Below are 27,470 nucleotides of genomic sequence, written 5' to 3'. Positions count from 1 at the left end.
TGGGATCAAGCTGCCAAGCAGAACAGGGCTGCAAAATAAGCACTACAGCAAAGCGTTATCTTAAACTAGTGCCAATGGAAAAAAGTAGAACTTTGAACATATTCCAAGCATAAAGTAACCTAAATAAACTGAAATACTTACAACTATTGATGCCCGTAGAGGAGAATTGATAGGTAGATAAAGAGTTGAATAAAATGTGTTATCAGGCAGTTCTCTAGTTTTACACTTGGGAGCTAGATGAGTAAACGGGTCACTTGGCAGTCTAGCACAGTACCTATGTAACACAAGATTAAAGATAATTAAGTTATTCTAGGAAAGAGCCATGCCACTAAAGAATTTAAAATAATGCATTGGGTTTACTCTGGGAAGGGGAAAGTGAGTATCACGTGCTAGCCCTGCTTCCAATATCCCTGCAGCTGCTCCACCTCTGATCTTTTTGAAAATTCTACAGGAAACCTGAATGTTCAGCTGAACACAGTTGCAAACTGCCTCATAATCAGAAAGGTTCCTGGTCACGTGAAGGCTGAATGTACTTATAAGCCCCCTCAGAACTCCTTGCTAAACAAGGAAAGGTCAGGGATTTAGTGGAAATTTTTAAAATCAGATACTAGAAATGAATGGGGAAGGAGGAGCCAGTATGTTAAAAGTCAAGGCTGTTAAGGAATGAACAGTAATAACTATCTGACAGCCATCGAGCGGGAACAAATTGAGCTTAAGGGCAGAGAAGTTCTAATATACAGTGAGAATGATTAATTCAGTTGTTAAAGCTTAGGTAAACTGGATTCTCTGCTTAAAATTTCAGTTAAAAATGAGATTTAGTAGAACATTTGTACACCAGAAAGTGTTACAGAAATAAACAGTGTCCTAAGAGTAAGGGGGGGACGCAGGTGGCGCTGTGGGTTAAATCACAGAGCCTAGGACTTGCCGATCAGAAGGTCACGGTTTGAATCCCCGCGATGGGGTGAGCTCCCATTGCTTGGTCCTTGCTCCTGCCAACCTAGCAGCTCGAAAGCACGTGAAAGTGCAAGTAGATAAATAGGTACCACTCCAGCATTTCCGTAAACGGCATTTCCGTGTGCTGCTCTGGTTCGCCAGAAGCGGCTTAGTCATGTTGGCCACATGACCCGGAAGCTGTACGCCGGCTCCCTCGGCCAATAAAGCGAGATAAGCGCCGCAACCCCAGAGTCGGCCACGACTGGACCTAATGGTCAAGGGTCCCTTTACCTTTAAGAGTAAGGGAGCACCATGCATGGGTAAGGTGGGTGAAAGGCAGTGATTAATCAAATTTGAGGCCTGTCCACTGTCTGCAGCCAGAAAGGATCCTGCCAGCAGAACTTCCACCCACTAGTGCTTGGCTCTAACTCCAACCCAGCACAAAGGGGTTTTGTGTTGCTGTGTAAGACATACACTGGTCAGCATTTATTTATGCCAGTGAGCCATGCTAAGTGGAAGATAACATAGCAAGAGAGCAGGGTAACTGGTATGATTAGTTGCTTCCCTGAGCGGAACAATTTCAAGTTCACAGAACAATACTTGTTGATCCTTATAGGGGGATTTAAAACATAAGCAAATTCTTCTGTACCATTAAAACATTCTTCCGCACGAGTATCCTAATAATGATATAAATCAAAATTTTTAAAGATGTGATTGCCTTATTCTTTTAATAAAGGGAAACCATAGCACTACCAGAACAATTTCCTCAGATCTAAAGACAGTTCCCCTCAGGCTAAAGCAGGCTGTATTAGAAATTCAGCAAATTATGTCAAAATTGAAACACCAATAAATTTCATACCTATTAATGTGCCCAATAGCAGTGTTTATTGTGACTCTCGGACCGCCGTCTTCTGGTCTTAGCACATATGGTGGGAATATATCATCGTCATCTATAATGGGTTCATTTTCGGTTTCACTAGTATCCACAGACTTCGAGCATTTGTTCCTCAGGATCTTTAAAATATACATATGACAGTGATGATAATTCTATGTAACTCAGAACTGATCTATGTATTTTGCAAAGTTTAATGTCTATTTTTTCCCCCTGTTCTCCATGCATTTTGACACCTCTTAAAATATAGCCAAATTTTGCAATATCAATTGGTTTCCAATATCAAGAAGCTGGATTCTAGCTGTACAATTAGACATGATTTTGAATCAAGACGGCAGACTAAACCTTTCAAAACTGCAATGATTTTTCCCCAGACGCTTAAATAATTCAGTATAAGAATGTGGGGGAATGAAGAGAGAAACTACCTAGAGCTGTATTAAGCAGCTGCGGCTAAGCCCTAGCTATGTTACAACCTCCTCATACTGTATACAAAAGCTACTGACTAGCTCCAATAACTGATTTGCCACTTTTAGCTACCCCCACCACCTTTAAAGAGGGCACTTGCCCTGGGCATCACAAATGGAAGGGGCTGAATCAGTATTGGCCAACAGTACATTTTGTGGGAAATTTGCAACCTGTTACAGGGTGTAGTGAAAACAGAAATGGAGGTGGAAGTCTCAAATGAATGTTCATACCTGGAATATTTGTCTAAATTAAGGAAAGGGGGGGGGAGTCTTCCATCCTTTTACTCATCTGCTATGTAGTAGGCCTGGGGGAAAAGGCTGGCCAGATCCTTTTTCAGACCCTGAGGCACCTAGGGACTGAATTTTTATTTAACCCACCCCTCACACTTTACTCACTAGGCCCCTTCCTGCAGCTTTTCCAACCCATCCAAACAACTGATATTCAAACCTTCTGCCCTAGTCACTTCCTCCTATCATTTTTCAAGGCATAATTTTCAATTAAGCTTGGATTCTCAAGTCTCCAGCCCTTAAGTCTTCTTCAGCCCAGGTTCACCATATTTCTTCTAAGAACAGTGTTTTGATTGGGGCCAAGCACCCTTTCCCCCATTTTTATTGCTGCTTGAGTGTCTAGCAATTTTTATTTGTTACTCATTCTCTTTTGCCACATACCTTCTCAATTGCCTTGTATGTTTTAAGATCTTCTTCAAAACATTTGATTTTGTCTGAATCTGCTAACATGATGTAATTCGAGATAGGTGCCCTGGCCCTTCCTTTGGACTGCACATAGGAACGATATTCTGTGGGCAAATCAAAACGAACCACCAAATTGCATTTTGGTATGTCAACACCCTCTTCTACAATACTAGTTGCAATTAGTAAGTTGGTCTCGTGCGCTCGAAATTTTCTAAGTACCTACAAAAGCAACCAAGAAGATACATATCTAAGACCAATCAGTTATTAAATCATCAGCTTGACAAAAGTTTAATACATACTTCAGAATTCAATAATCAAGTGTACAAATTTGTTCACAAGCCATCAGTTAGCAAAGACAGGTTTTAACCAGAAAAATAATTTTGTAATTAGAAAAACAGCTTACTAGAAAAAAGTGGGATTTGAATACTTTCAGCTCTTCTTCAAACTAACAAGGTAAATATTGTAACAGCCCTAGAAGCAAACCACTATTTTTATCACCACAGAGGCCTTTGATAGAAACCCACTGGTTTTGAAGTCTTTGATGCAGACGATGGAAATCAGATCACACAGCAACTTTGGTCTTACGGGGGTGGCGGACACTAAAGAATTCCATGATGTTGTCTGTTCTATTCCTTCTTAAAAACAGGTATTATTCACCTTTGAAAGCAGGCTGGCACACTTTTGCCAAAGTGTAAAACTAAAGCCCGTTACATTTTTCTGGGGAGGAGGGACCCAGCCTGTTAAATTTTATCGCTGCTTTTAGAAAAAAATATGATTTTGTTTTAAAAGTTGCATTTTTCTTTACATTTCATTTTGTGTGTGTCACTCACACAAAAAGAACTAAAACTATCAGTATTTCAGAAACAGGGCATTTACAGTACCTTCACGGAGACTACAAATCTGATATCAAAGTAACATTTTGAAAAACAGCTAAAGTTTTAAACCAGGAATAAAATTTTTCATTCTGTAGTATTCAACATAAACCTTAGCTCATAAGAAGTACAATTTCAGCCAGCTGCTGTTTGTCATTTTTGTTTTAAAATTCAGGTTTGCTTCAGAAACTCATGTGCTTCTACATACTGATCTATAAGAACTATGCAGAATTTGTAAGATGCAGAATCTCTGGACTTTGCAAAGGTTCTAAAGGTTAAGCAACTATACAGCATTTTTGTACAATTATTTTCATTAAAGTTACCTCTTCCTGCTTTCGGAATTCTACTTCCATCTGTTTACTACGGGGCTGATTCTTTCCAATGCCATGTCCAGTTATAAAATTGCTGCTGATGTAAGCCAGCTCTGGGTCTTGTTTGCCAGCTTCTTTTATCAACCTAAACACATTATACACATTTTGGAAGTAGTTGAGAAAATAGTTGAGAAAAATGTAAGCTAATCATCTTCTTGATATCAAGGTGGCATTTGCATTTAAAATTCTTAAAATAAATTCCTCCAGTGGTTCTATACCCGACACAGAGAAAGATAGCCTTACTTTTGAAGAATAAAAGAACATCAAGAACATTTAGTTCATGTATTCTTAATGGTCCCAAAGTCTAGAAGAGAAAATATTGTATCTAACAAAATAGTGAGTGCCAATTTAGTTGGGACTGATTGTCACATAACCCCACCATGCAGCAAAACCAAGGTTCTTATTTCTGAGAAAAGCGAATCCATAGGAAATTCCTAGTCTCTTGGAAACCTGTTCCTGGATTTAGTCATTCTGATGATAAGCTTCCACTGGCTTAATTTACACATTACCCACTTGACAAGGGAAGATTTAAAATCCATCATGCTTTAAGTGGCCTGTGGTTCTAACAGCCTCTACAAGTAGCCATGGCCAGACCTTGCCCTGCCCTGCCCTACATTTCTGTGAAGGAGACTGCTGCCATATATTCACACACAGCAGTGCTTCTCTTTTCTTTGGCAGAGAAATCAAGGAAATTGCAAGTGTTTTCCTTTCTTGCTCTCTCTGCCAGCAACTAATTTTATCCCTCATTGGGAAGTACAGTGGTACCTCAGGATGAGTACTTAATTCGTTCCGGAGGTCTGTACTTAACCTGAAACTGTTCTTAACCTGAAGCACCACTTTAGCTAATGGGGCCTCCTGCTGCTGCCGCGCCGCCGGAGCACAATTTCTGTTCTCATCCTGAAGCAAAGTGCTTAACCTGAAGCACTGTTTATTTACTGTTTTAGTTGTTGCTTTGTTACAAATCTTGTATACCATAAAGCAGCCCAAATTAAATTTGTTTCTGTTAACAAGGCTTTAGTTTTTCCATTTATGAAGAGGACATGAATTGTGGCAATACACAAAACTAGTCAGGATACTTTTAAACAGAAAAGTGGAAGTTGTTTTATCTCTATATACATACATACATACATACATACATACATACATACATACATACATTAGTGCCTTTCTCTTATTACTCTGTATATTATCACCTTTCTTTGTGTGCCTGGTATTTGTGGTAAAAAAACCTTCTGAATTCTATTTAAAAATTATCCTAAGCTTTTAAACAGTTGATAACTACATATTCCACATAGCCTTACTACATTTAAATCATTTAAATAAATTTAGAAGTTGCTTTTGCTAATTCTTAAAGGTTTTTACGTTATGTTGTGGCTATATAGACCATCTTTTTCTTCTTTTTATGAAGTGTGGTTTGCAGATATTTGCAAAAACTAGCAGGCTTCATGAGCATTTGGACATATTTCTTCTATAATAATTCCGGATTAGCGTTCAATTAGCTCTTTTGTAATTCATAATTTTTTTTTTTAAGGAACCATACCTGTTCAAAACAACTGCTGTGTATCTTCTTTCCACAAAAATAATTCCACATAAAATATTAGTAAATGGAGAAGGAAAATTAGTTTCTGTTTTCTCTTTCTCCTCTATTTCTTCATCTTCGTCCTCATCCTCAGAATCACTCCAGGACACATAATTATCCTGATTCCGATTATTATACCACTCAACACTTTCAAACTGTTGCCGTTCATAGGGCTTGTATTTACGCAAAATTTCAAGCAGTTTTATTACTTTTGGGGTTACAAATTTCAGGTCAAGTGAGGCAGGTGAGAAGTGCTCTTCACAGAGTGCATGTATTTTCCTTAGGAAAGTATCTGTAAACAATAAAAATTTCCTGTGCAGCTCCTCTTGCTCATGCTTTATGTACTTCTGTAGCTCTCTCACCATCATCCCAGCTACTTTATCAGCACACCAGGGTCCCAGAACAAGCAACACTGCTCGGCAGTCTGACAGTATCTGCAAACAAATTAAATTCATCAGTTTGGTATGGCACTGTAGCAGTCGACACAGCTTACACTGAGCCTGCAAACCATTATTTAGAGCAGGGGTTGGCAAATTTTTCTGAGGCCGGTCCGGTCCACTCCCCGGCAAACCTCTCGGTGGGTTGGAGCATCCATGCCCATGCGCAAGCTATTTCCAGCGTGTGCGCATGTGCACAGGTGCTCCTCCGTCCTGGAAGTGAGCCGGAAATAACGTATATTGGCACTCCTCCGGGTGAGGAGCACCTGTGCAAGTGTGCACTCGCTATTTCCGGTGCACTTCCAGGACAAAGAAGCGCCTGTGCAAACGCACACATGCTATTTCCAGCACTCTTCCGACCCAGAAGTCGGTCCCCATGGCGAGAAAAAAAATGGCACCATAAAAAAAAAAGCATGGAATCCCCACACCAGGAAACTCATGGGCTGGAACTAGCCCATGAGCCTTAGGTTGCCGACTTCTGATTTAAAGGGTGGGGGGAGAACTGCAATTTACATTTGCTTCTTTGTAGATAAACTAATGATACATACAGTGGTACCTCGGGTTAAATACGCTTCAGGTTACAGACGCTTCAGGTTACAGACTCCACTAACCCAGAAACAGTACCTCAGGTTAAGAAATTTGCTTCAGGATGAGAACAGAAATCATGCGCTGGCGGCGCAGCGGCAGCAGGAGGCCCCATTAGCTAAAGTGGTGCTTCAGGTTAAGAACAGTTTCAGGTTAAGAACGGACCTCCGGAACGAATTAAGTACTTAACCCAAGGTACCACTGTAAAGGGATTACTGTTCCAGATAAGTATCATTTCAGAAGGCAACAAAGGAAGGGAATGAACTGCATAGCTACATTTTCCTGGGATTTTGTTTTTTTTAAATCACACATTGGTCTGGTTTGATAGATGACCAGATTCTGAATGCTAAAGGTTTAGCAGAGAGACATGGCAGACAATCACAGAATTGTGCATCAATACTTGTTACCATACTTTGTGAAGAACCTGTAGTTCTAGGTAAGACACACGAAGGAGGGTTCATCTAGAGATTCTGAAATTTGTTCCACTGTGTTTTCACTTTGCTAATTAAAAATAGCTTTCACAATTTTGTTAGTTTCGTAAGCAATATTGTGGAAACACCATGGGGGTGAAGTGGGATAAAACAAATCAGTACACCTGCAGCATGATCTAAGGTTATTATGCGCTAACCGTAATTTGTCTTGATGTCCAAACTGCACAAATTATCATTACTGCAAACTATAGTATCCCTCCATAACAGATCCCGAAACTCATTGTGTCACACTGGTTCAATATGCCAAGGAAAACTATAGTTGCCATGAAAAAGGCTGTGAGGGAGGGAATTGGAACACCCAGGAAGGTGTGAAGATTAGAAATATACAAGTTCATAAAGCAAGTTCATGACTGAAACAGATCACAGCCTGAACTACTTTTTCTTGCTCAAGTACAAGCTGCTTGTAGGGAAAATCTTGGAAAGTTTCTACTGTATATTTGTTCAGATGTCATAAAATAATCTCAGACTAGGTAAAACAAGGGACAGATTCTGAGACATGTAAAATTTTGTGGTACTGAGCAAATTAGCATCAAGAGTGACCTCAGTCCCCTGCCTACCACTTGGTCATTATTTGAAGTGCACTTTCTTTCCCATACTTGGCTGAAGTACTAAAGACTGATATTCTGGAGAAGTAGCTGAAAATGTATGCTACCTTGCCAAACTGATTGTCTTAATAATGAGTACGAATAATTTAAAAGTGGCAGTATTTCTGGAAGAAAGCAGTAAATATTTCTATTAAGAGGCTAGACCAAACTGCAGTTAAGCAATGCAGGAACAATGATAAATCATGTGCCCATACCTGTTTAGAAATTAAGGTAGAATCTCTCTCTCTACACATTACAGATATGTTGCAATCATTCAGAAAGTGAAGTGCATCATCCAGCTCCGTTAACAACCTTTCATAGAGCCCACTTTTGTCAGCATATGGTCCACAATCTACCACAATCTCACAAGGCTGAGAAGTATACCTTTAACACAAACAAACAAGCTTGTCAGCCACATTTTAAACTGCTATTTAAATGGCACAATTACAGATTTGGTAATTCTAAAAAGCTATATGGGCTGCACAGCAAAATGCAAATTCAACCTGGCCTTACTTTATTGAAATAGGTTTAAAGAATGCTGTTGAGTGTTTAGATTAATTTTTATTTAAAACAACAACAGCACACCAAGCATATAGATATCAAGTCACCTCTTCCAACGCGTTTTTTTATGAATAGTATTCAACACAAAATTCAAAAATAACAAAATGTACCTGTCCAAAACCACTAAATCAGTTGCAGTTTCCGCACTACTCTTTAGAATGTTCTCCAATTTCTGAATCTTCTCTTCCAACTCTGCTGGATCACATTTCCCATTTAAAATGGAAGCTGTTAATCCTAAAATTCGGGGGCATGATGGACAACTCTCACAAAGCTGAAAAATAAACCAGAATAACCTGCAATGTTAAGTTTGCTCTTAAGTAGGGTGGGGGGGGATCCAAATCAAGAAAAGGAACCCAGTGGCGAACAGTGACGTTCTGCACCTTCTTTTCCAGCATGACACAAATCCTAGAGGAGCAGAATGAATAAGAGAAGAGGCTTACTGAACTCCTGCAGGGGGGATGAAAAAAAAGAGTTCATGCCTCACACACATAAACCTGGTGACCCCAGAACTGGAATTGATCCTTCTAATATTTTGATATTTAAAAGTAACAGGACTTTTATTTTAAACAACTTTTCAAGTTAGTGGAGTAGGATAACAGTTTTGAAGTCCTATAGGTCATGTGATCCTAAATAAGGGAAAATTAATGTAGCTTCAATCCCTCAACTGCATGCTTCCAAAGGAGGAAGCCCAAGAACTCTGCAGAACCAGGTGCAAGCCCAGGTTCATTGATTTGTGCAATGTAATGGCTACTTAGTAAGCTCTCCTGATGTTTCTGATTTAACATTTGGCAATGAGAGGTCACCACAAATTTTCTGCCAACTCGTTCACTGGATAGTTTCAAGGAAGCCTGCCAACATTTAAAACAGCATCTAGTGCTCCACTTTTAGACCTCCTTGATGGAACATGTTTAATCAGGCCAATTCCACCTTCATTAGCCTCCCAAAACTTATAGCAGGCTTCTGACTCTGTTAACCATTACAGTCGGCGGTGACTGAAGAGAACTTCGAAACGTAAGAGGCACAACTATCCTTGCACACTGAGGACAAAAATAGTTTATTATTGACCATTCTGTCTGCACTGGCTCCGTTCCCAGTCACTTTGCAGCATCTGATGAGCAAAGAAATGCAATCCCTCCACCCCAATCCTTGGCAAGTGGGAGAACTATTTCCTCAAGGGAAAGCAGCTGGCACGAGAATGAGAGAAATACAGAGAAGGAAGCTTGGTGCACACTGAGTGAGCAGCAGTGCCCACATGGGGGTAGGAATGCAAGTCAAGGAAAGCACAGACTTCAACCAGTGCTGCCTATTATGGTCTGTTCATTTATTCTAGAAGCAAGGGGGAGGTGGATACCCCCAATTTAGAGAGTAATCTGAAGGCCAGTCCAAAAACGGATAAAAATTAATAAATGCCAAGGTAAGTTAAATATTAATGCGTAATATGCAAACTCTTCAGTTTGCCTACTTATTTGTTTTGTCAGTGGTTAAAGCTATATAGAAGGGTCACAACCTACCTGCATAATTTCTCGATAGGGGTGATCCTGAATTGCAAGATGGCACTCATCAAAAATAAGAAGATTAATGTTTGACAGGGATAAATGGTCATTTTTAAAAATATTCAAAGCGACACGACAGGTCATTACCAGAACCTGAAATATGAAGAGATGGAAGAAAAAAACTGAATGTTATTTTATAAGATTTTCAGTCCGCATTAATAAAAATTAAGCATTCATTCTTCCCTCTATACAAAATGCAGGTTAAAACAAACAATTGACCATTCACTTGTACCTGAGACAACATTAAGTGAAGTGAATTTTAATTCTGCCCAAAGACCACTCAACTGAAATAAAATATTCCATTTCCATCTACACTAAGGACCAAACTAGACTTGTGAGCCTCTCCAGGAGCCTTTCTGGCTAAAGAGTGGGGTATAAATCTTTTGAACATGCTGCTCAGTAGTGACTCCCCATCTGTGGAATGCTCTCCCCAGGAAAACACATCTGGTACTGGTTTTTAGGAGCCATGCTAAACATTTTAATCTACCCAGGTTTTTAGTGGTTAAGTAGTCTCTACTGTTGTGCTCATCTTTTAGTGGGCTGGGGTAGTACTGGAATATAGGTATGAAATGCCTACAGATAACCTCCATAGCATTTTATACCCCGCCCATCTAGCTGGGTTTCCCCAGCCACTCTGGGCAGCGTCCAAGAAAATATTAAAATACAGTGGTCTGTTAAACATTAAAAGATTCCCTAAACAGGGCTGCCTTCAGATGTCTTCTAAAAGTCTGGTAGTTGTTTTTCTTTTTGACATCTGGGGGGAGGGCATTCCACAGGGCAGGTGCCACTACTGAGAAGGCCCTCTGCCTGGTTCCCTGTAACTTGGCTTCTTGCAGCGAGGGAACCGCCAGAAGGCCCTCAGTGCTGGACCTCAGTGTCCGGGCAGAACGAGGAGGGTGGAGACTTTGCAAATCATCCTAAAAACAATAAAACCTTAAACTATGACACTGGTTTATAATTTGCAGGGGCTTATGGTATATTAAAGCTATGGTTTTCCCTGTAGTGATGTATGGAAGTGAGAGCTAGACCATAAAGAAGGCTGATCGTCGAAGAATTGATGCTTTTGAACTATGGTGCTGGAGGAGACTCTTGAGAGTCCCATGGACTGCAAGAAGATCAAACCTATTCATTCTGAAGGAAATCAGCCCTGAGTGCTCACTGGAAGGACAGATCCTGAAGCTGAGACTCCAATACTTTGGCCACCTCATGAGAAGAGAAGACTCCCTGGAAAAGACCCTGATGTTGGGAAAGATGGAGGGAACAAGGAGAAGGGGACGACAGAGGACGAGATGGTTGGACAGTGTTCTCAAAGCTACCAGCATAAGTTTGACCAAACTGCAGGAGGCAGTGGAAGAGTTGGACACGACTAAATAACTAAACAACAACAACAACATGGTATATTAATTTGCCTTACCTGATACTTAGCAAATTCTTGGTTCCATTTCTCTTTTGTCCATGCTTCAGTTATTTCCAAACTTGAATACTCTCCCACTTTGAGATCTGAATGTGTCCTAACAGTTGACACTTGCTGAGCAACTTGGTTTGCTGTATAGGGAAGAAAAAGTGGAATTTAGGCAGCAAAGCAACTACTTTGAAATGGGATTCCAACTGTGTACATGCAATCATAGGGGTGATTCCATAGCAAGCATTTAGTGTGTGATTGTCATGCTTCATTCACTCACATTTTACAGGGCATCCATAAAATGCAATCAACCAATCACTGTCATCTTTATTTTCTCTGTAATTCTTCTATTTTTACCCAACAAAAAATTTTACTTTCAAAAAAAAGTTTTGGCATGGGGGTGTTAAACAAGCTTTTAATTAGTGCTAGGTGGCCATGCTTTCTTTTTTTAATTAAAGAAACTGGTTAGGACCAGAATTAACATTCCTGTAGTATAGTGTTAACTGTAGTATAGCACCATAACACCTTAATACAAAATTAACATTATAAAATTATGGTACTACTTAATTTGAAAATGCTATAGTATTGCCCACTAATTTTATGGTACAGTTTGAACACTTATCCAATCCTTATCAATTATGTCCCGTACAAAAATGTGTATTACTTCCTTACCAGAGTTGACCAAGAATACTGTTCTTTTCCCATTTTTGTTAAAATCTCCCCTGATCTGATAAGACAGTTCTTTAATGAGTAGTACTGCAATAAAAGTCTTCCCTGAGCCAGTGTTTAAACAGACTATTGTATTATGATCCAGAGCTGCTTCCAGCAGTTCAACCTGTATTGGCAAATAGAAAATGTTTTATTTATTTTTTTAAAAAAGAAGCCTTAAAATTACATGTAGACAGGTTTCAGCTGACTCAATGAAAGACAATTCAAGACACAGATGTCTCTCTGATGTATCAGCCAAAGAAAGTCAATGAACTGCATACCTAAAACATCTAAAAGTCTATCTGACATTTCTCCTTCCACCCTGTGATATACCTTTTGGAATTTTTCTGTGAACGCTTTACACATGGAATAGTTGCAGTACAGCAAACTGTCATGTAAAGTTTTCAACAGGACCTTAAGATCCTTATCCCCTGAAATCCTCTTCTAATATAACTTTGTTGCATGGATGAGCTTACAGGAGTAGTGACACAAAGACTTCAGTATGAGCAACAAATGGCTTACCTAAATCAGCTCTAAAATATTTAGTATTCAAACCTTTAAAACAACTGACGTTGTGTGAATTTTTCATAAAAGTTGTAATTTGCCAGAATCACTTTAAAATGCAGAGCAGTGTTCTTGAAACATGCAGTTCTGAAAGTTTTACTGAGCTCTTATTTATTTAGAATGCTTATGTTCCGCTTTATATCCCCATATATCCTCATCATCCCTGACCACTGGTCCTGTAAGCTAGGGATGATGGGAGTTGTAGTCCCAAAACATCTGGAGGGCCGAGTTTGGGGATGCCTGCCTTAGAGGCTCTCAAAGTTGTTTTAAGACTTCCAAAATAAAAATCATAATTAAGTCTGATATCAGAACAGAAACATCATATGATGGCAGGATTATACAAGTGGCATTTCCTGCGCTCATCTTTGTTTTTTCTTGGTGTTTCCACATAGTTCCTGTCTACTAGGAAGTAGAGACCAGAAGACGTCCTCTCAGGCAGGGGAGGGGCTGAGCAGATGGAATCATTCAGCCCATGACAAAGGCAAGACACAGGTGACAAATAATAATGATAATAGAAAAGAAAGTAGTTCCATTTATGCACAGAGGAAGACTGCTTATTGTCACGGATGTTTCCTCACATATTTTTATTCACTCTTATTTATTTAATCTTCATCAAAGTAGCAACTTCATGGTAAGACTATGAGCACTTTAATCAAATACTCTTCTGTTTAGTCAAATATCCCTCAAGTGTGACAAGCTAATTGCTGGCGCTATAATAAATTATCTCAGTAAGCCCAAGACACTAGTGCTGATATCTTCACTGCTTCTAGTGTTAGCGAAGAAGAGAAAAGGGTCTCTTTTCACTGTGGTTCATTCTAATGGAAATGCATGTAAGACGGATACCAGCCTCATAGTCAGTCTCCAGGAAGCAGCCAGATTTTGCTTAACAAATATTAACATTGTCATTAGTACCTGGTATTTTCTTGGTGTGTAAATATTATCATGAATTGCTTCTTGTTGCCATGGAAGTCCAAAAAAAGGACCCATTGGTGAGGAAGCAGGGGTCATGAGTTGTAGTCCTGCCATGCTGAGGAACTGCAAAGCAGGGCTTTTCATTCATTCATCCAGTGTTTCTTTCATTGCATTTTTGTTCCAACACAGCTTACTGTGAGGGGGGGAAAGAGCGTTGAAACCAGTTACTAATCATATCTTACAGAATAAAAATTAAAACTTTTACAGTATGACTTTTCAACTCAGGTTTTACGTTTTTAAATATGCCCATGGAATCTTCAAAGACAAACTACAGGCAATATTCCAGTATGATAAAATTCAGCCGAATACAGGCAGCAATGCTATCAATAGTAATAATAATAGAATAAAAGGAGTATTTGCATAGTGTTCTCAATGTTCAAAACGAGTCGTATAAATCATATCTCACTGCAAGTGCTATGTAAATACCACAACAGCTATGTAAGTAGTGCAAATGGGCACTAGGTAATGCCTAAAGTGGCTTGCCTAAAGTAACTTAGGGAGTTAGTAGCAAATATAAGATTAAACTGGCAACCTTCCAGATCATTGCTCTTTCACCACTACATTATATGAGCTCTCCATCCTGGACAGATTATGTTAATCACTTAAGGACTAACTCAACTATATTTCATGGACTTTCAACTTGAATTTTGCATACCTACCTCCTTATGGTCTTGTGCAGTAAACCAAAGAATATCATATAACGTTTTTAAAAATCCGTAAATAATTGAAAGTTTATTTCCACATGCCACGGTTGGAAAATTGAGACCAAACAAGTAATGGAAAGCACCACAGATATACCCAGCAAACAAGGCAGTACCCACTTTCCCTATAACATGCTCATTCAGTGCAGTTAAATGAAGAGGAACTCAGATGATGAAAATACTTGTAATCCTGAGTTATACCTGTCCTTGCTATTCTCCAAATTAAACTGGAATGTTCTCTCAACCTATAGCACTTAACAGCAATTATTCCACTACGTTCTCACTGTAGATTGCTATGGGCGGTGTGGGGGATAGCCTCCATTTAATTGCACTTTGAAAAGATACTAATGCTATAAGCCAGTGGTTCCCAACTGGTGGTCTGCGGACCTCAGAGGCTCTGCATTACCCACCCAGGAGGTGTGTGGCAAAATTAACATAACAAAAACCACCACAGAGATATCAACATTTTCAAAAGTAGTGGTTCCACGACTTGGTTTTTGAAAAACAGTACTTAGCTGATTGGGAACCGCTGCTATAAGTAGTTACTATTATTAATGTCAAACAATAACTAAACAATTGAAGTGATTTGAAAACTTATTTTAAATAGAAATGTCCACAAACAAGATCAAAATAGGTATCACCTCTACCTGCATTGGTGAAGTTGCAGGATAAGGCACATCACCACCTTATCCAATCTCTGCCTAGAGTGCAAATTCTATGTGAAGGTATTGAGAGAAATAATGCTTGACAGGGGAAGATAGTTTGCAATTGCTTTACCCTACCTGATCCCTTAAACATTGTTAAGATATAGGCCACACACTGGTAAATAGTGATATTAACTTCCAGCTGCCACAAGAATAGAGTTCATGGACTAAGCTCAATATAAAGTCATACATATATTTTGTGCTTTGCATTAGTTCAATTCTCTTTATACTGGTTTTGATTTTATTTTAAGGGGGCATTAACTCCAAACAAGTATGTTGCAAGTACTTAATTATACCAGTTTCCTGTACAGAAAAGAAAACCTAGATATTGAAAAAGCTATGAACCAATAAACATAACCACAAAAAGTACTATCACCACTTTAATAATAAGTCGTATATAAAGTTTCAAAACTAAACTCCTCAATTTAACACAATATAGATTGCTTTTTCAGAAACCCAAAAAGTTTTGTTTTAGAATTATTAGCAATATACAGCAATTCAAAAAAAATATGGGTGCTGCATGGGCCATTTCGTACGCGGATTTAACCTCTCCGGGGAAATCCGAGCTCAACAGGAGATTGGAACTTCACAAAGGTGCCGTGAGCTCCGGGAAAAAAACCAAAAGGAAGTTTTGGGTGCTGGGGACCCAGCAGCACCCCTGGTGTATCTCCCCAAAGGCAAATGATCCAGTAAAAGGGTTTGGAAGCTTGAGGGGATGGAGGCACGGGTGCGATGGGGGTCTACTCGCTACTGCTGTTGAGCGACGCCTCTGGTTCCGATGGCAAGCTGAAATGTTTGTGCTGATGGAACGATCAGAAGACCCCAATGGTGAATTCCTCCCAACAGTCGTAAGAGAAATTGAGCAATGTGATTTGAAGTTTTCTTCCAAAGAAATGCCAGCATTATGTAGACTATTTAAAAAGATAGTGATTTCTGATTGAATTAGATACAGACTTACCATATTAGTTTCTGTGCCCTCTAAGTATATGTTCTCTGAACTGCATTTTGACACCATTATATCTGCTTCGAGGCTAACCACATTGCTGCTCAGCTCCTGCTCAATCAATATAAGAATATTGTTAGCGAAGAGCTAAAATACTTTTACACATATTAAGAATAAGATTCCATTCAAGATTTCAGTCAAAAGTGGATTTCTATTTGTAGTTTCTCTTTAGAACAATTTATAATACTCAGATAGCTGATGTACATAAACTGTGTTATTAAATTTGAAATAAAGTGTTATTAAAAACAAGAAGGGGTGGAGAGAAAAAAGTTAGTTCAATCCATCTTTGGATGTGCCAGCCCTCCCTGCAACCGAAAATGTCAGTTTTTGAGAGGGCTGTCAATGAAGAGGATGGAAAGACCCAAAGGAACTCCTGTACAAGGAGCCACATATGCGGGAAGGGGAGGAAATAATGCATTAAGTGACCATATTGACCCTAAACAGTTTTTGCTAGATTTGAGAGCTTTAAAGCTAAGTAAAGAAAATTATCATGGTAAGCCCTGTGTTATACCACAAATCCCTTGTATCTAGAAGCTGGGATAACAGAAGTTCCTGAATGAATATTTCTTCCACCACCCCAGTAAAAATGAAAAATATTGTTATTAAAAGGATAAACTCTTCAAGTTTTATTTTATAATGTTAATAAATTGAGTTATACAAAAATGGTGAACATGGCCAATATACAACAATAAACCAGCATAATAATTCTTCATTAAATAAAGACAAATATTAGTTTTAAGAAAGAGTCCTTTTTACATATGAAGCAGCAGGGATAATGGCTTCTACTCTTTCTACAGGTTGAGTAAGAACGTGTATATTTATACTTATCAAAATGACTAAAGCAGCAAGGTTCCCAGCCATTGTAGAAGATACATATAATCATTTTCTAAAATATGGATGCCATTTTTAAATAATTATCCTTGAGAATTTAATAAGATCATTATGCAACATTACATTTTAAACGTAAAAATAAATAAATCCATACTGGTAAAAATCATCAAGGATTTGGTAACCACAATATAGAGTAAAAGTTTTACATTTTATGTACTGAATGAAAGACAATTTCCTACTCCTAATGAACTGTTCAGAAAGGGAAATAGTATGCTGATAGCAGGTCATTTTTAAAAGTTAAAACAAAGTCAGAATAAAATGAAACAATCTTAATGAGTAAACTTCTAGCCCAAGTAGCATTTAAAAGTTAAGGAGCACCATAGCATTAAGGAGCACACGTTAGCATTTTTCTACCTTGAATCTTGATATTGAGCTTATCCAGAGTTTCCAAGCCTGTAACTTTGTTTCAAACCTAGATATCCTAGAAGGCAATAAAAAGACAGCACATTTTCAAAAACTCTAATAAAACCCAACCACACCATGCAATACTCTTCATCCTTGCATTTTAATGTTTAGCTCTGGAGAACAGCACATTACCCTTCAAAAGTCCTTTTTGGCCAAGGATGCAGACAGTGAGTGTCTGAAAGATTAAGGGCCTGAACATATTAGCTTATTTTCTACTTTACCTGTTAAAACAATTGTTCACTAACATCAATTAGGTTTACAACTGGTTCTACTTCACTTTCTTTCACTATGAAAATGAAATCTTAGGGAAACTTAATATTCACTTTGGAGGAATTCGAAGTTGTGCTAAGGCAATCCTTCTGCCAGACAGAACGATTCCTACTGTCTTCCCCACTTCACACTATCTGCTGTTCTGGGGTTTCTCCTGACCCACCAAAGCCATTTGGGGGGCACAGGGGGGGGGAGCCCTGATACGCAAGCCGAGTTCCTTGTGCAGGGATTCCACTGACGCGATTCATTAGTTGAAAACAGCCCTATGTTATAGGGCAGAAGTGACTGGCATCCATTTTATTGCAAATTTCAAACACAACTACCACATTATTTATTATACATACTGAGAAAAATGGCAAAACAGATAACCATTGCCCATTTGTGTGTCCTCATTGCCCATTTGTGTGTCTTCATGTAAAACAAGGAAATGTATCAACAACCCCTTTCCCACTTCACTACGAGAACGGTACAGAAATCAATGGACACTTATTGGTTTTAAAAATTAAATGTTAATAGGCTTTTCAGTTTAACTGTTCTATTTCCCATGCATTTTAGCCAAGTGAAATCAAATTCTTAACAGCATGCTTCTAGTCTGTGTAGTCCAAAAACAGCCTATTTAGCAAAGAGCAAGACAAAATTCATCCACAGGAGTTGAAAAAGCAGTTCACTATCAGTGAAGAATATTGAGGCTATTATCAACAGCAGCTTTGGGGTGTGGGTATTCAGGTTCACATTGGGAAAGTACCAAAACAAAATATCCAGCCAGAACTGTTAATCTTCCTATCTCAGCTGTAACCCAGATCAAGGGGTGGCATGGAACACGATTACAGTTTAGATGGTCCTTCTGCAATGAACATATCCCCAATATGCGACAGAAATTCAGCACACAGCATAACACACTATTTTGTGTCAGACTACACCATCTTCTTTCCTCATAAATTTATTATACCCTTCCGGCTAAAGCAGGGTGGGGAACCTGTGGCCCTCCAGATGTTGTTTGACTCCAGCTCCCATCATCTCCAGCCACCGTGGAAATGACAGTCCAACCAGATCTGCAGGACCACAGATTTGCCATCCTGATTAATCCCATGCTGATTGTGTGGGGCAATGATTATTCCACACTGCAAACCAAGTAAAGATACCAGACCTTGAAAAGTTTGCAGCAGATGGCTGCCCTTGCTAAAACCATGGTGAAACCACAGGAATCTCAGCTGTAGTTTCTGCCCAATGTTTCTGTAATAAATAGGTATGGTTATGCCAATGAACACAAACCTGCTTCCTTTTTCCACAGAAACTCTGCGGTTGCTTTCAATCCTGTAAAATTTCACTGAATTAAAACAGAATTTAGTCTTCCCTGGCAAGATAAAAGGTAATGCTGCCTTTCATTACAATCAGAACATTTGTCTGAACAGAAACATTTCATTGGTCTATCCCACCTTGACACTGGTAACTCATCACTTCAATCGCCAAAATATTTAAGATTAAGATGGAGGCCATTAGTTTTCCTCAAAAGTGGTGTAAACAGAAGAGTAGAAGTGTAGCTGACAGAAAAATATAAACTGGATACTGCTGCCCTCGGTGCAGCAGGCCCTTTCAGTTCCTAAGCTAACATACTGCTAGACAGGCTTCACGCAAAAGACTGAGCCAAGTTCTAGTAGGAAAGTGCAAGCTTACATCATATTACCATGTTGATTGTGTTGGTGCTCTCCTCTGGACAAAAGGCCTGTTGCAGCAGGAAGGCAGGCAGGCAGGCAGGCAGCCAGCCAGCTTCTGTTTGATGGTCAAAGTCATATACCATTTGCCAGGAAGCATAGCCTCACAGCAGCAATACTCCTAGTCCTAAAGCAGCACCACTCACCAGTAAATTTATTTTACAGATAAAGATCCAATGTAAGGAAAAGGAATATCTGCTAAGTATGGAGCATGCTGTTTTCCATTTTATTTCTTTATGCAAGGAGATTGTGTGACCACAGTACGTACAAAGCCATGTGTGTCATATAAATGTGTTTTTATTTGTGCAACTGCTAGTTTAATCCTAGCATACATGCCCAGTAATACTAAGTCCTATGCTCTAAGAATATTGTAAAAGTTAAAGGCTCCATATTGCTTCTTAGTGCTGGTCTTTTAAAATGCAGACACTGAAATTTGGCAACTCCTTAGTTTGAAGTATAATGAAACCTACTTAAATTTTAGAATTCCAAAGCTATCAAAGTTTAACATTAAAAGCTTTTTAAAAAAATGCACCGGATTTTTCAGGATGCAATTACTTTCAAATAATAATGCGAAATATGAGATTTTGAACACAAAAACTATCTAGAAATACCTTTAACACTTTCCCTCCAACTGTTAAATCATTCACTTAAGAAAAAAAAAGGTGATAAACCAAACTGAGACTAATCTTGCAGTCAGGTCTGCAGAGTCAGTTTTTTCCATACTTTATAAACTTAGGACTCACTGATATAAGCTTCCTTTTCCATAACAACACTAGAGGCAAATGGTAGAGCTGGGGTCTTTTCAGAGCCTCAACCATTTTTTACTTCATGGGAGCATAGCAGCTGCCTATGTGTGGTTTCCAGACACAAGATTTGCATAAATGTAAATCATATACTTCTCTTTTCTACACTACTGAGTTGGAGCTGGCAAACTGCCAAACTATTCAAAGGAAATGTGTGTTCAACTCATTAAGGAATGGCTGTGCCACATTTCTCACCAAGGAAGCCCTTTAAACAAGCACTTTCTATGCAGACATCATCAGCCCTAGCTAATTTTCTTAAACATGGGCTTAAATGTCCCAGACCTGTAGAATGGCATGGGTCTTGAAACTTAGGAAGCTCCCCCCCCAAAAAAAACCAACAGTACCCCTCCCCTACACCAATTGGAAAGCTTCCAGCTCCAGAACAACCTCCAAGAGATCAAGCCAGTTACAGCTCATGGATGTTTCCTGCTCAAACCAAGAGTCTTCTGCATACAGCTGGAGAAGCTTGTATCAAGTGCAATCTGGATGTTGAAGAATTCCCCTGAGTGAACTCACTTGGGCAGCTAATGTGAGCAAATCTAGCAACTTCTGGAGGCCAAAGGCAACTTATAAATTATCTTCTTGTACAGGGGAAACAATATCCACTGTTGAGGCCTGAAATAACATACATATAGCACATGGGTCACTAGAGTAATTCTCATAAGGCTCCCAATTTTATAAGGTACTTCAAAAGTTTACCGTAAAGGAGCTATAATCATATCTTGTCTGAAGACTAAAGATATTGTCACCATTTCCCATTCTACTGGTTGTATCAGGGCAGCAACGGCGTCTCGGTCATTCATTCCCTGAGATAAAACGGTGAAGTGCTAGAAACGAGGATAGAAATGCCAAAACAGTCTAGTCGCCACTAAGGGGGCAGGTCAGCAACACTTTTATTTCTTATTTTGATAAGCATGAACTCATACACAATTCACATAAGTGACACATTGATAACACACATTTTTAGCAGAAATTGTTAATACATGTTTAATTTGATGTTGACAATAAAAATATTACTTCAGTTTTCAAAACACTCTACTTTATTGTTAAACTCCTTAACATATACATTTACATTTGAAAACTGAGTTCAGCATGCTCCTTAAGAGCATAAGTCATGAAAACTTCTTGCATGAAAGGACGGTCAGTCTACATGTGGAAGCCTTTTTCCATATCCAGGAGATCTATCCAAATGGTTCCCACTGACTTCAGACCTCTGTTCATTTCCTTGCGCCAATTTGAAGGAAATGTGCTTTAAAGTTTATTTTCCCACATTTTCTTTCCTACAGAAATTTTGCTAGTGCATTAATTATATTATTTCTATATAATTATATACATTTATGTGTGAAAGCAACATTTAGCATATTTGGTGCCAGGCCATTCTGTTGTTAATTTTCAAGGTACAGAGGAAGACTTTTGTTTCAACTGTAGCATTTAAAGCAACCTTTACCAACCTGGCTGGAACTGATGTAATAGTTATAGTCCAGAGCCTCGTTTCAAGAAAATGTGTGTTGTTAGGTTCCACCTGCAATCACATCGTTCACTTTATATACCTCTCAAGCACTCCTAGCTGTGCTCTTATAGGCTGTTAAACAATTTCTTTGAATACAGAAAGTTTGTTGTAGCACTTCCAATTACTGGATGGAGGTTTATTCCACATGCCTAATTAAGCAAGATCAGAAAAGAAATGTATTAAATGGCTCTTGCCCTGTAAAGGTTACATATGATTGAAGAGAGCGAGCTCACTCTCACGGATTTAGTTTAGCTGTATGTGGGCCCAGCTAAACTATCAGAAACCAAATACAGGATGCAGAATACCAATTTTGCGTTGCCATCACCCACTCAAGTAGTTTCAGCTAAGGTTAGAAGCATGTGAATAATACTCCTAATTTGGAAACACTGACTAGCTCTCTGCTTCTCTCCAATATATCTCTTGGGTTCTAGATTGCAACCACCAGAGTTCATGAACTTGTCATGACATTCATTGTTTCGCTTCAGATAAAAGCATCTTCTAAAACCACCACCGTAATTTATTGATCTGTCCACTTTGTGACAGGATCAATATTGTGGAATTTCTAACTTCCCCTTGAAAGAGGAATGGGGAGCCTGTGACCCTCCATATGCTGTTGGATTTCCATCAGTCACAGCCAACATGGCCAATGGCCCAAGATGATGGGGGTGTAGACCAGCAACATATGGAGGGCCACATGTTCCGCATCCCTGCCCTTTTTTAAAAAAAATGCCTGCTTTGACAGTAGGATTATTATATAAATGATTACATTATTACATTTATTACCTGCCCTTCACCACCAAGACTCAGTGCAGGTTACAACTATTTAAAATTCAGTATTAAAAACAGTTAAAACTAATCACAGGACTATAGTAATGTTCACCAAGTTACTACTGCTGCCAATACTTCTTGGCTAGGAGCATCCACAATCAGAAAGAATTGTATCAAGTCTAATAACCCATTCTGAGGCATTACTATTTTTTTAATGATATCCTTTGCAACATGTGCCCGATTCAGCAAGGGACTATACAGAGAAGCAGGTATATTCATGCATATCCTAAGCTGGAGAGGAAACTGAATGCATGGACAGGGAAACTGCTGCACATGATTCCCCAGAGCAGTAGGAGCCACTCTTACAGAGAAAGGGATGGCCAACTGAAGTTGCCTCCAGTCAAGAATGGCAGGTGAGGGCAAAGTTTGAACAGTTCAGCCTCACCTCATCTCATCAACCTTTCAGATAAAGACATAGGCAGGAGAGAATTGAATAATACCTATAAATTAGAACGTAACCGGAAGGATGATCAATTTTTTGGATGAAACATGTGAAAAGGCTGAGGGCACATGCCCTCGAAGGAAATAATATTAAAAATATTAGCATGAAGACAAGTAGTTCTAGGTTGCATTAGAACTGCTATTTAGATATCAGGATATTGATTATTCTAGTGATGTTGGATATATTGCCCAAAGTATAGTGGAATCCCTTGTGCTGCATAAAAATAAGGTTTGGATAAGCGATAACTTAACAGCAAGGAAGAAAAACTTGCACAATACCTGGAACAAGAAGATGGTCAGAATTCCTAATGTTATAAAAGTCTCAAGATTTCAGGTAATTTTCCATAAATATGCATAAATATCCATAAATATCTAGCTAGGGGCTCTCAGATACACAGGAAGTAGCTCAAAGCACAAAATAATTTATGGGCTCATTCAAAGGAAGGGCAGGGTATGAATTTAATAAATAATAGTCATAAGATGGGTCAAGTGTTCTAGCCCTTAGAATATTGAAGCTCTCTGGTGTCAGGTATACTTTTTGTTGTAACTGAATTTCTAGTAGATATCCTATTTCATTGTGAGTCGCCTTGAGTTCCTTCCAGAAGAAAAGTAGAATACAGATTTTTAAAATAAAAAAATTATTTGACTCTCATACCCAAACTTTTTAACTAAGGTACACAGTTAATAAAAGGTGAAAAAATTATACGATCTGAAGAGAAACCAGAGTTCAAAGAAATAGTTAAAAGGACTAATCATTTCTGGTTGTGAAGTCAGCTCAGCAATTATTCTTTTGGCATTCTTAACATTGCGGCGGTGTCATAACTGATCTCTGATGGTTTTAGAGTTTGACTTGTTGAAGAATCAGCTTCCATTTAATACATTTTCAGTAAATGCTAAAAGGCTTATTTCAATTTGGGGAGGATACAATCACACAGTCCTGATAGATAGTTCTGACTGTAGTCCTGACAGCACCTGTCCACCTCCACCAATTCATAGCACTAGCAATTACATCCATTTCTCTGCAGTTTACATTCAAATACTATGGCTCTTATGGGGTTGCCAGTTCTAGTGACAGGGCATTATATCAGCATAGAAAGTAGGCTTCTGGATAGTTTCCTCAAAAAGAAGCTTTATAACCTCTTCCAACCTTCACAACTTGCCCTTCAAGGTGTAGAATTGTACAGTAGTACCTCAGGTTAAGTACTTCATTTGTTCCGGAGGTCTGTTCTTAACCTGAAACTGCTCTTAACCTGAAACACCACTTTAGCTAATGGGGCCGCCGCGCCGCCGAAGCACGACTTCTGTTCTGATCCTGAAGCCAAGTTCTTAACCTGAAGAACTATTTCTGGGTTAGCGGAGTCTGTAACCTGAAGCGTATGTAACCCGAGGTACCACTGTACTCTGAGGGACAAATTACACATAACATCAAGAGTGGTGGACCTGTGGCCCTGAATATATTGTCAGACTCATTTCCATCAGTTTCACTTGGCATGGTCAATAGTCAAGGATGATGGAAGATGAAATCAAACAACTTCTGGAGGATCATCTGTTCCCCATGACTGCTTTACAGAGTTGCCTGCAACTTTTTCCTTTCCTTTGTAACAAACATGGCATTTGAAATTGCAGTTAGGAAAAAAGAAGGGGATTAATTAACCCTTTCTCTGCTAGTAATTTTGCCTTCCCAAAATTGCCTCACCAATCAAGCTTCTTTTCCCCATGGGAAAAGAATACAGGGTGGCAGCAGCAGAAATAATGGTGCAGATATTCTTATCAGGCAAAGGGTGAAAAGACAAAGTTCTTGAAGCAGCAACAAGTGTCAGAAACTGTAGTTAACGGGAATCAGAACTGTAGAGTTGGAAGGGACCCTGAGGATCATCTAGTCCAACCCCCTGAAGAATTAATTCCTCTTCCCCAGCAGTAGCAATGGGCACTTTTGTTAAAGCTGTGAAATTTCACTTATCCCTTTAAGTTCTTTAAAGGTGATAGCTGGTACTGTATATTGAAGAGAATGCAGTGAATCAGGATAATACTTGTAGAGTGTTACCAAGGGGCAAAATTGCTTTATTGTTGCTTGGATGAACAAAGAACCTCATGAAATGTTACTGGATAAACTGTAGGATCACTGTTCCATAGCAAACTATCGAACGCACAGCCCAAACATAATGAGCATGAAGAGAGCTAGCTTCTTCCCATTACTGAGACTGTAATGGGCCAAGATTATACAGAATATAAAATACTACCTCTGCATCATGTGATTAGTGTCTCCTTACACTCATCAAGAGCAGAAAATTTGCTACAATACATCAAGGGAATTCTGCTTTAAAAATCATGCCTTTCAAAAGATTACTCTACCACAGTAAAACATCCAGTTTATTATTTGGTGTTACTTAAAGCTTGATTGATACAGTAAACATAGTAAACAAAACCCTACCACCACCTTGCCCTCACTATGAAGTTACAATTCCAATCTACTCATGGAGCCACGAGGGAAACATTAGAAGCAGCAGTGAATAAAATTCACATCTTTTTTTGCTCAGTTGCAAACAGAGGGATGAAAAGGGAAAATATATTTATTCCAAGAAAACCGAGTTAGTTTAAAGTGTAAGTGTGTGTGTGTGTGTGTGTAAAAGAAAGAACCCTCCTGTTATCCCAACAATGGCAGAGACAGACAGCAGGAACAGACGTGAGGCAGCAGCGTGCACAGGAAAAATCGAGGTTACCAGACATCTCTTATTTATTCTAGCCTCGTTGACATGGATCAATGGCAGTCACTTCAATTCAAACCCCTGTAAGCCCACAGTGTTATAGTGAGACCCCTTATTTCTTGGGACATTGTGTTCTGGTAATCCTAAAGGACAATGGATGAAGTAGGACAAGGAACTGGGAGGAAAAAAGAAGAGCATGCCTGCGAAAGCCCATTTCTGCTGCTGCTGCTGCCCTATGGCCCACACAATTGGCTGGGGTGGGAGACAAGGAAGCACATCTAGCTGCTCTCTTAATGCAAAGTGTGGCAGCCTCATGAATTATACCCGTAGGAGCACATGGACGCTGAACATCCCTCCCCTCCACAGCCTGATCCATACCTCATTTTTTAAAAAGAAAATGGAGAGAGAGAGAAAAGAGTCTCACAGACCCCAACGAGACTTGTCTCCACAGGAAGCAAATGCTTTATCGAGCACCACCATTCTTTTTAAAACAAAGACACAGGATGTTTTATTTGGCATTACTGCGGGTGTTTAAGACAGAAATGTGCCAGTAGCACGGGTGCCTTCTCGGAACTGCTGGGTGAAACTTATGAGCTGCATCCAACGTTCATCACGCTCAGCGCACATGGCTCCCATGGGCCCCGTTAATACTAGTGGATCTACTCTTGAGAAGGAACGCAGCCTTAAGGGGGATGCATTTCAGATTCATGGGCGGGTGGCCGGAGAGGGAAGAGCATTTGATCAAAAAATAAAAAATAAACAGAGAAAACGTTGGAATTCTGAACCCTTCTTCCCCCCTGGGAGTTCGCCAAACTGCAGAAAGCGGGATATCCCCGGGGAGACAAAGAGCAGCGGGAGGAAGCTTGCTGCGCGTGGGGAGGAGGAAATAAAGCGAAATAAAGGCGACACGGCCGCCCACCCCCTTTAGGGAAACGGAAAGGAGGCGGATTAAGCTGAGCGGAGGCCCGACCGCGCCGCCTGGGCGAGACATAGACAGACACCGGGAGGGAGAATGCGAGGCTGAGAGGAAGACAAAGGCGCCCTTCCTCCTCCTCCTCCTCCTCCTCCCACCCGGCGGCGGCCCACAGCTCCGCTGAGGGGAGAAAGAAAGGGAAGCCGCCCCCCCCCCCCGCGGCAAGTGCTGGGCTCCAGGGCAGGCCCGTTGAGGAGCAGCCAAGCGAAGGAGGCGAGCGGGTTGTGAGGGAAGGAGAAGGGCCGGGTGGAGCCTCCTACCTGCCAGGCGGGACCCAGCCTGGAGCTGCCCCGGTTACAGGCGTCGCCTCATTATGCCGCTGCCGCTCCTTCCCCCGCCGCCGCCGCCGCCATTTCGCCGCCTCCGCCTCTTTTAACTGTCAGGCTCCTCCATTCACCTGGGCCCGGTTAGGACAAGCCTCCTCCCCGCCCCTGCCTACGCAAAAGGAGCTCCACCCTCCTCCGCCTATAGGGCCCGACTCTGCGCTGCTGGCGCAGAAGCGTTCTGAGAATCCGGGACTCGCCGCCGCCTTCGCTATGCGTAGACCAGCGCACAGGAGAGAGAGAGAGAAGGAGAGAAACCACACTCGCCTGAATTTGCGCCGATGAAACGGCGGGCGCGATTGGAGAGGAGGGCCGGGTGAGAGGTGAAAGGTGGAGGGGCGGACCAATCGGGTGGCGGGAGGCAGTGTAAACGGGTAGGGGGCGGGGCTTCGCTTGGGCAGAGGCTCGCGTGCGCTGATGGCTGCGGCGCGGGGTTGCCAGAGCGCTCGCTTAGTGAAGGGAATGCAAGGGAAGCCCTTCTGGGTCAGTCGATCCGCCCGTGGTGGGGAATCCGCAAGCAGGACCCTGTGGCTTCCAGCA

General features: G+C 40.2%; 1 protein-coding gene across 4 annotated transcripts in view; it reads right to left on the bottom strand.

The window, feature by feature from the left end:
* DICER1 (dicer 1, ribonuclease III) overlaps window positions 1-27,133 on the bottom strand; it is a 50,284-nt gene extending 23,151 nt beyond the window's left edge. Inside the window, exons 1-14 of one of the 4 annotated variants that reach the window (XM_082228748.1) lie at window positions 26,868-27,127; window positions 17,315-17,381; window positions 16,025-16,120; window positions 13,602-13,794; window positions 12,090-12,252; window positions 11,430-11,560; window positions 9,974-10,108; window positions 8,573-8,733; window positions 8,117-8,285; window positions 5,766-6,238; window positions 4,178-4,310; window positions 2,959-3,201; window positions 1,793-1,947; window positions 142-274 (exon numbers count right to left, since the gene is read on the bottom strand). In XM_082228748.1, the coding sequence (XP_082084874.1) occupies window positions 142-274; window positions 1,793-1,947; window positions 2,959-3,201; window positions 4,178-4,310; window positions 5,766-6,238; window positions 8,117-8,285; window positions 8,573-8,733; window positions 9,974-10,108; window positions 11,430-11,560; window positions 12,090-12,252; window positions 13,602-13,745 (2,040 nt within the window). In that variant the 5' untranslated portion in view covers window positions 13,746-13,794; window positions 16,025-16,120; window positions 17,315-17,381; window positions 26,868-27,127. Of the gene's footprint in view, window positions 1-141; window positions 275-1,792; window positions 1,948-2,958; window positions 3,202-4,177; window positions 4,311-5,765; window positions 6,239-8,116; window positions 8,286-8,572; window positions 8,734-9,973; window positions 10,109-11,429; window positions 11,561-12,089; window positions 12,253-13,601; window positions 13,795-16,024; window positions 16,121-17,314; window positions 17,382-26,867 lie in introns of those variants that run through there. The other 3 variants (XM_082228746.1, XR_014221287.1, XM_082228747.1) reach the window with 3 other exon arrangements.
* Window positions 27,134-27,470: the final 337 nt, after the last annotated feature.

This window comes from Podarcis vaucheri (genome assembly GCF_965113315.1).
Source record: "Podarcis vaucheri genome assembly, chromosome: 1".
NCBI classification, from domain to species: domain Eukaryota; kingdom Metazoa; phylum Chordata; class Lepidosauria; order Squamata; family Lacertidae; genus Podarcis; species Podarcis vaucheri.
The sequence above is the reverse complement of the archived record's forward strand: the minus strand, read 5'-3'. Positions and strand labels throughout refer to the sequence as shown.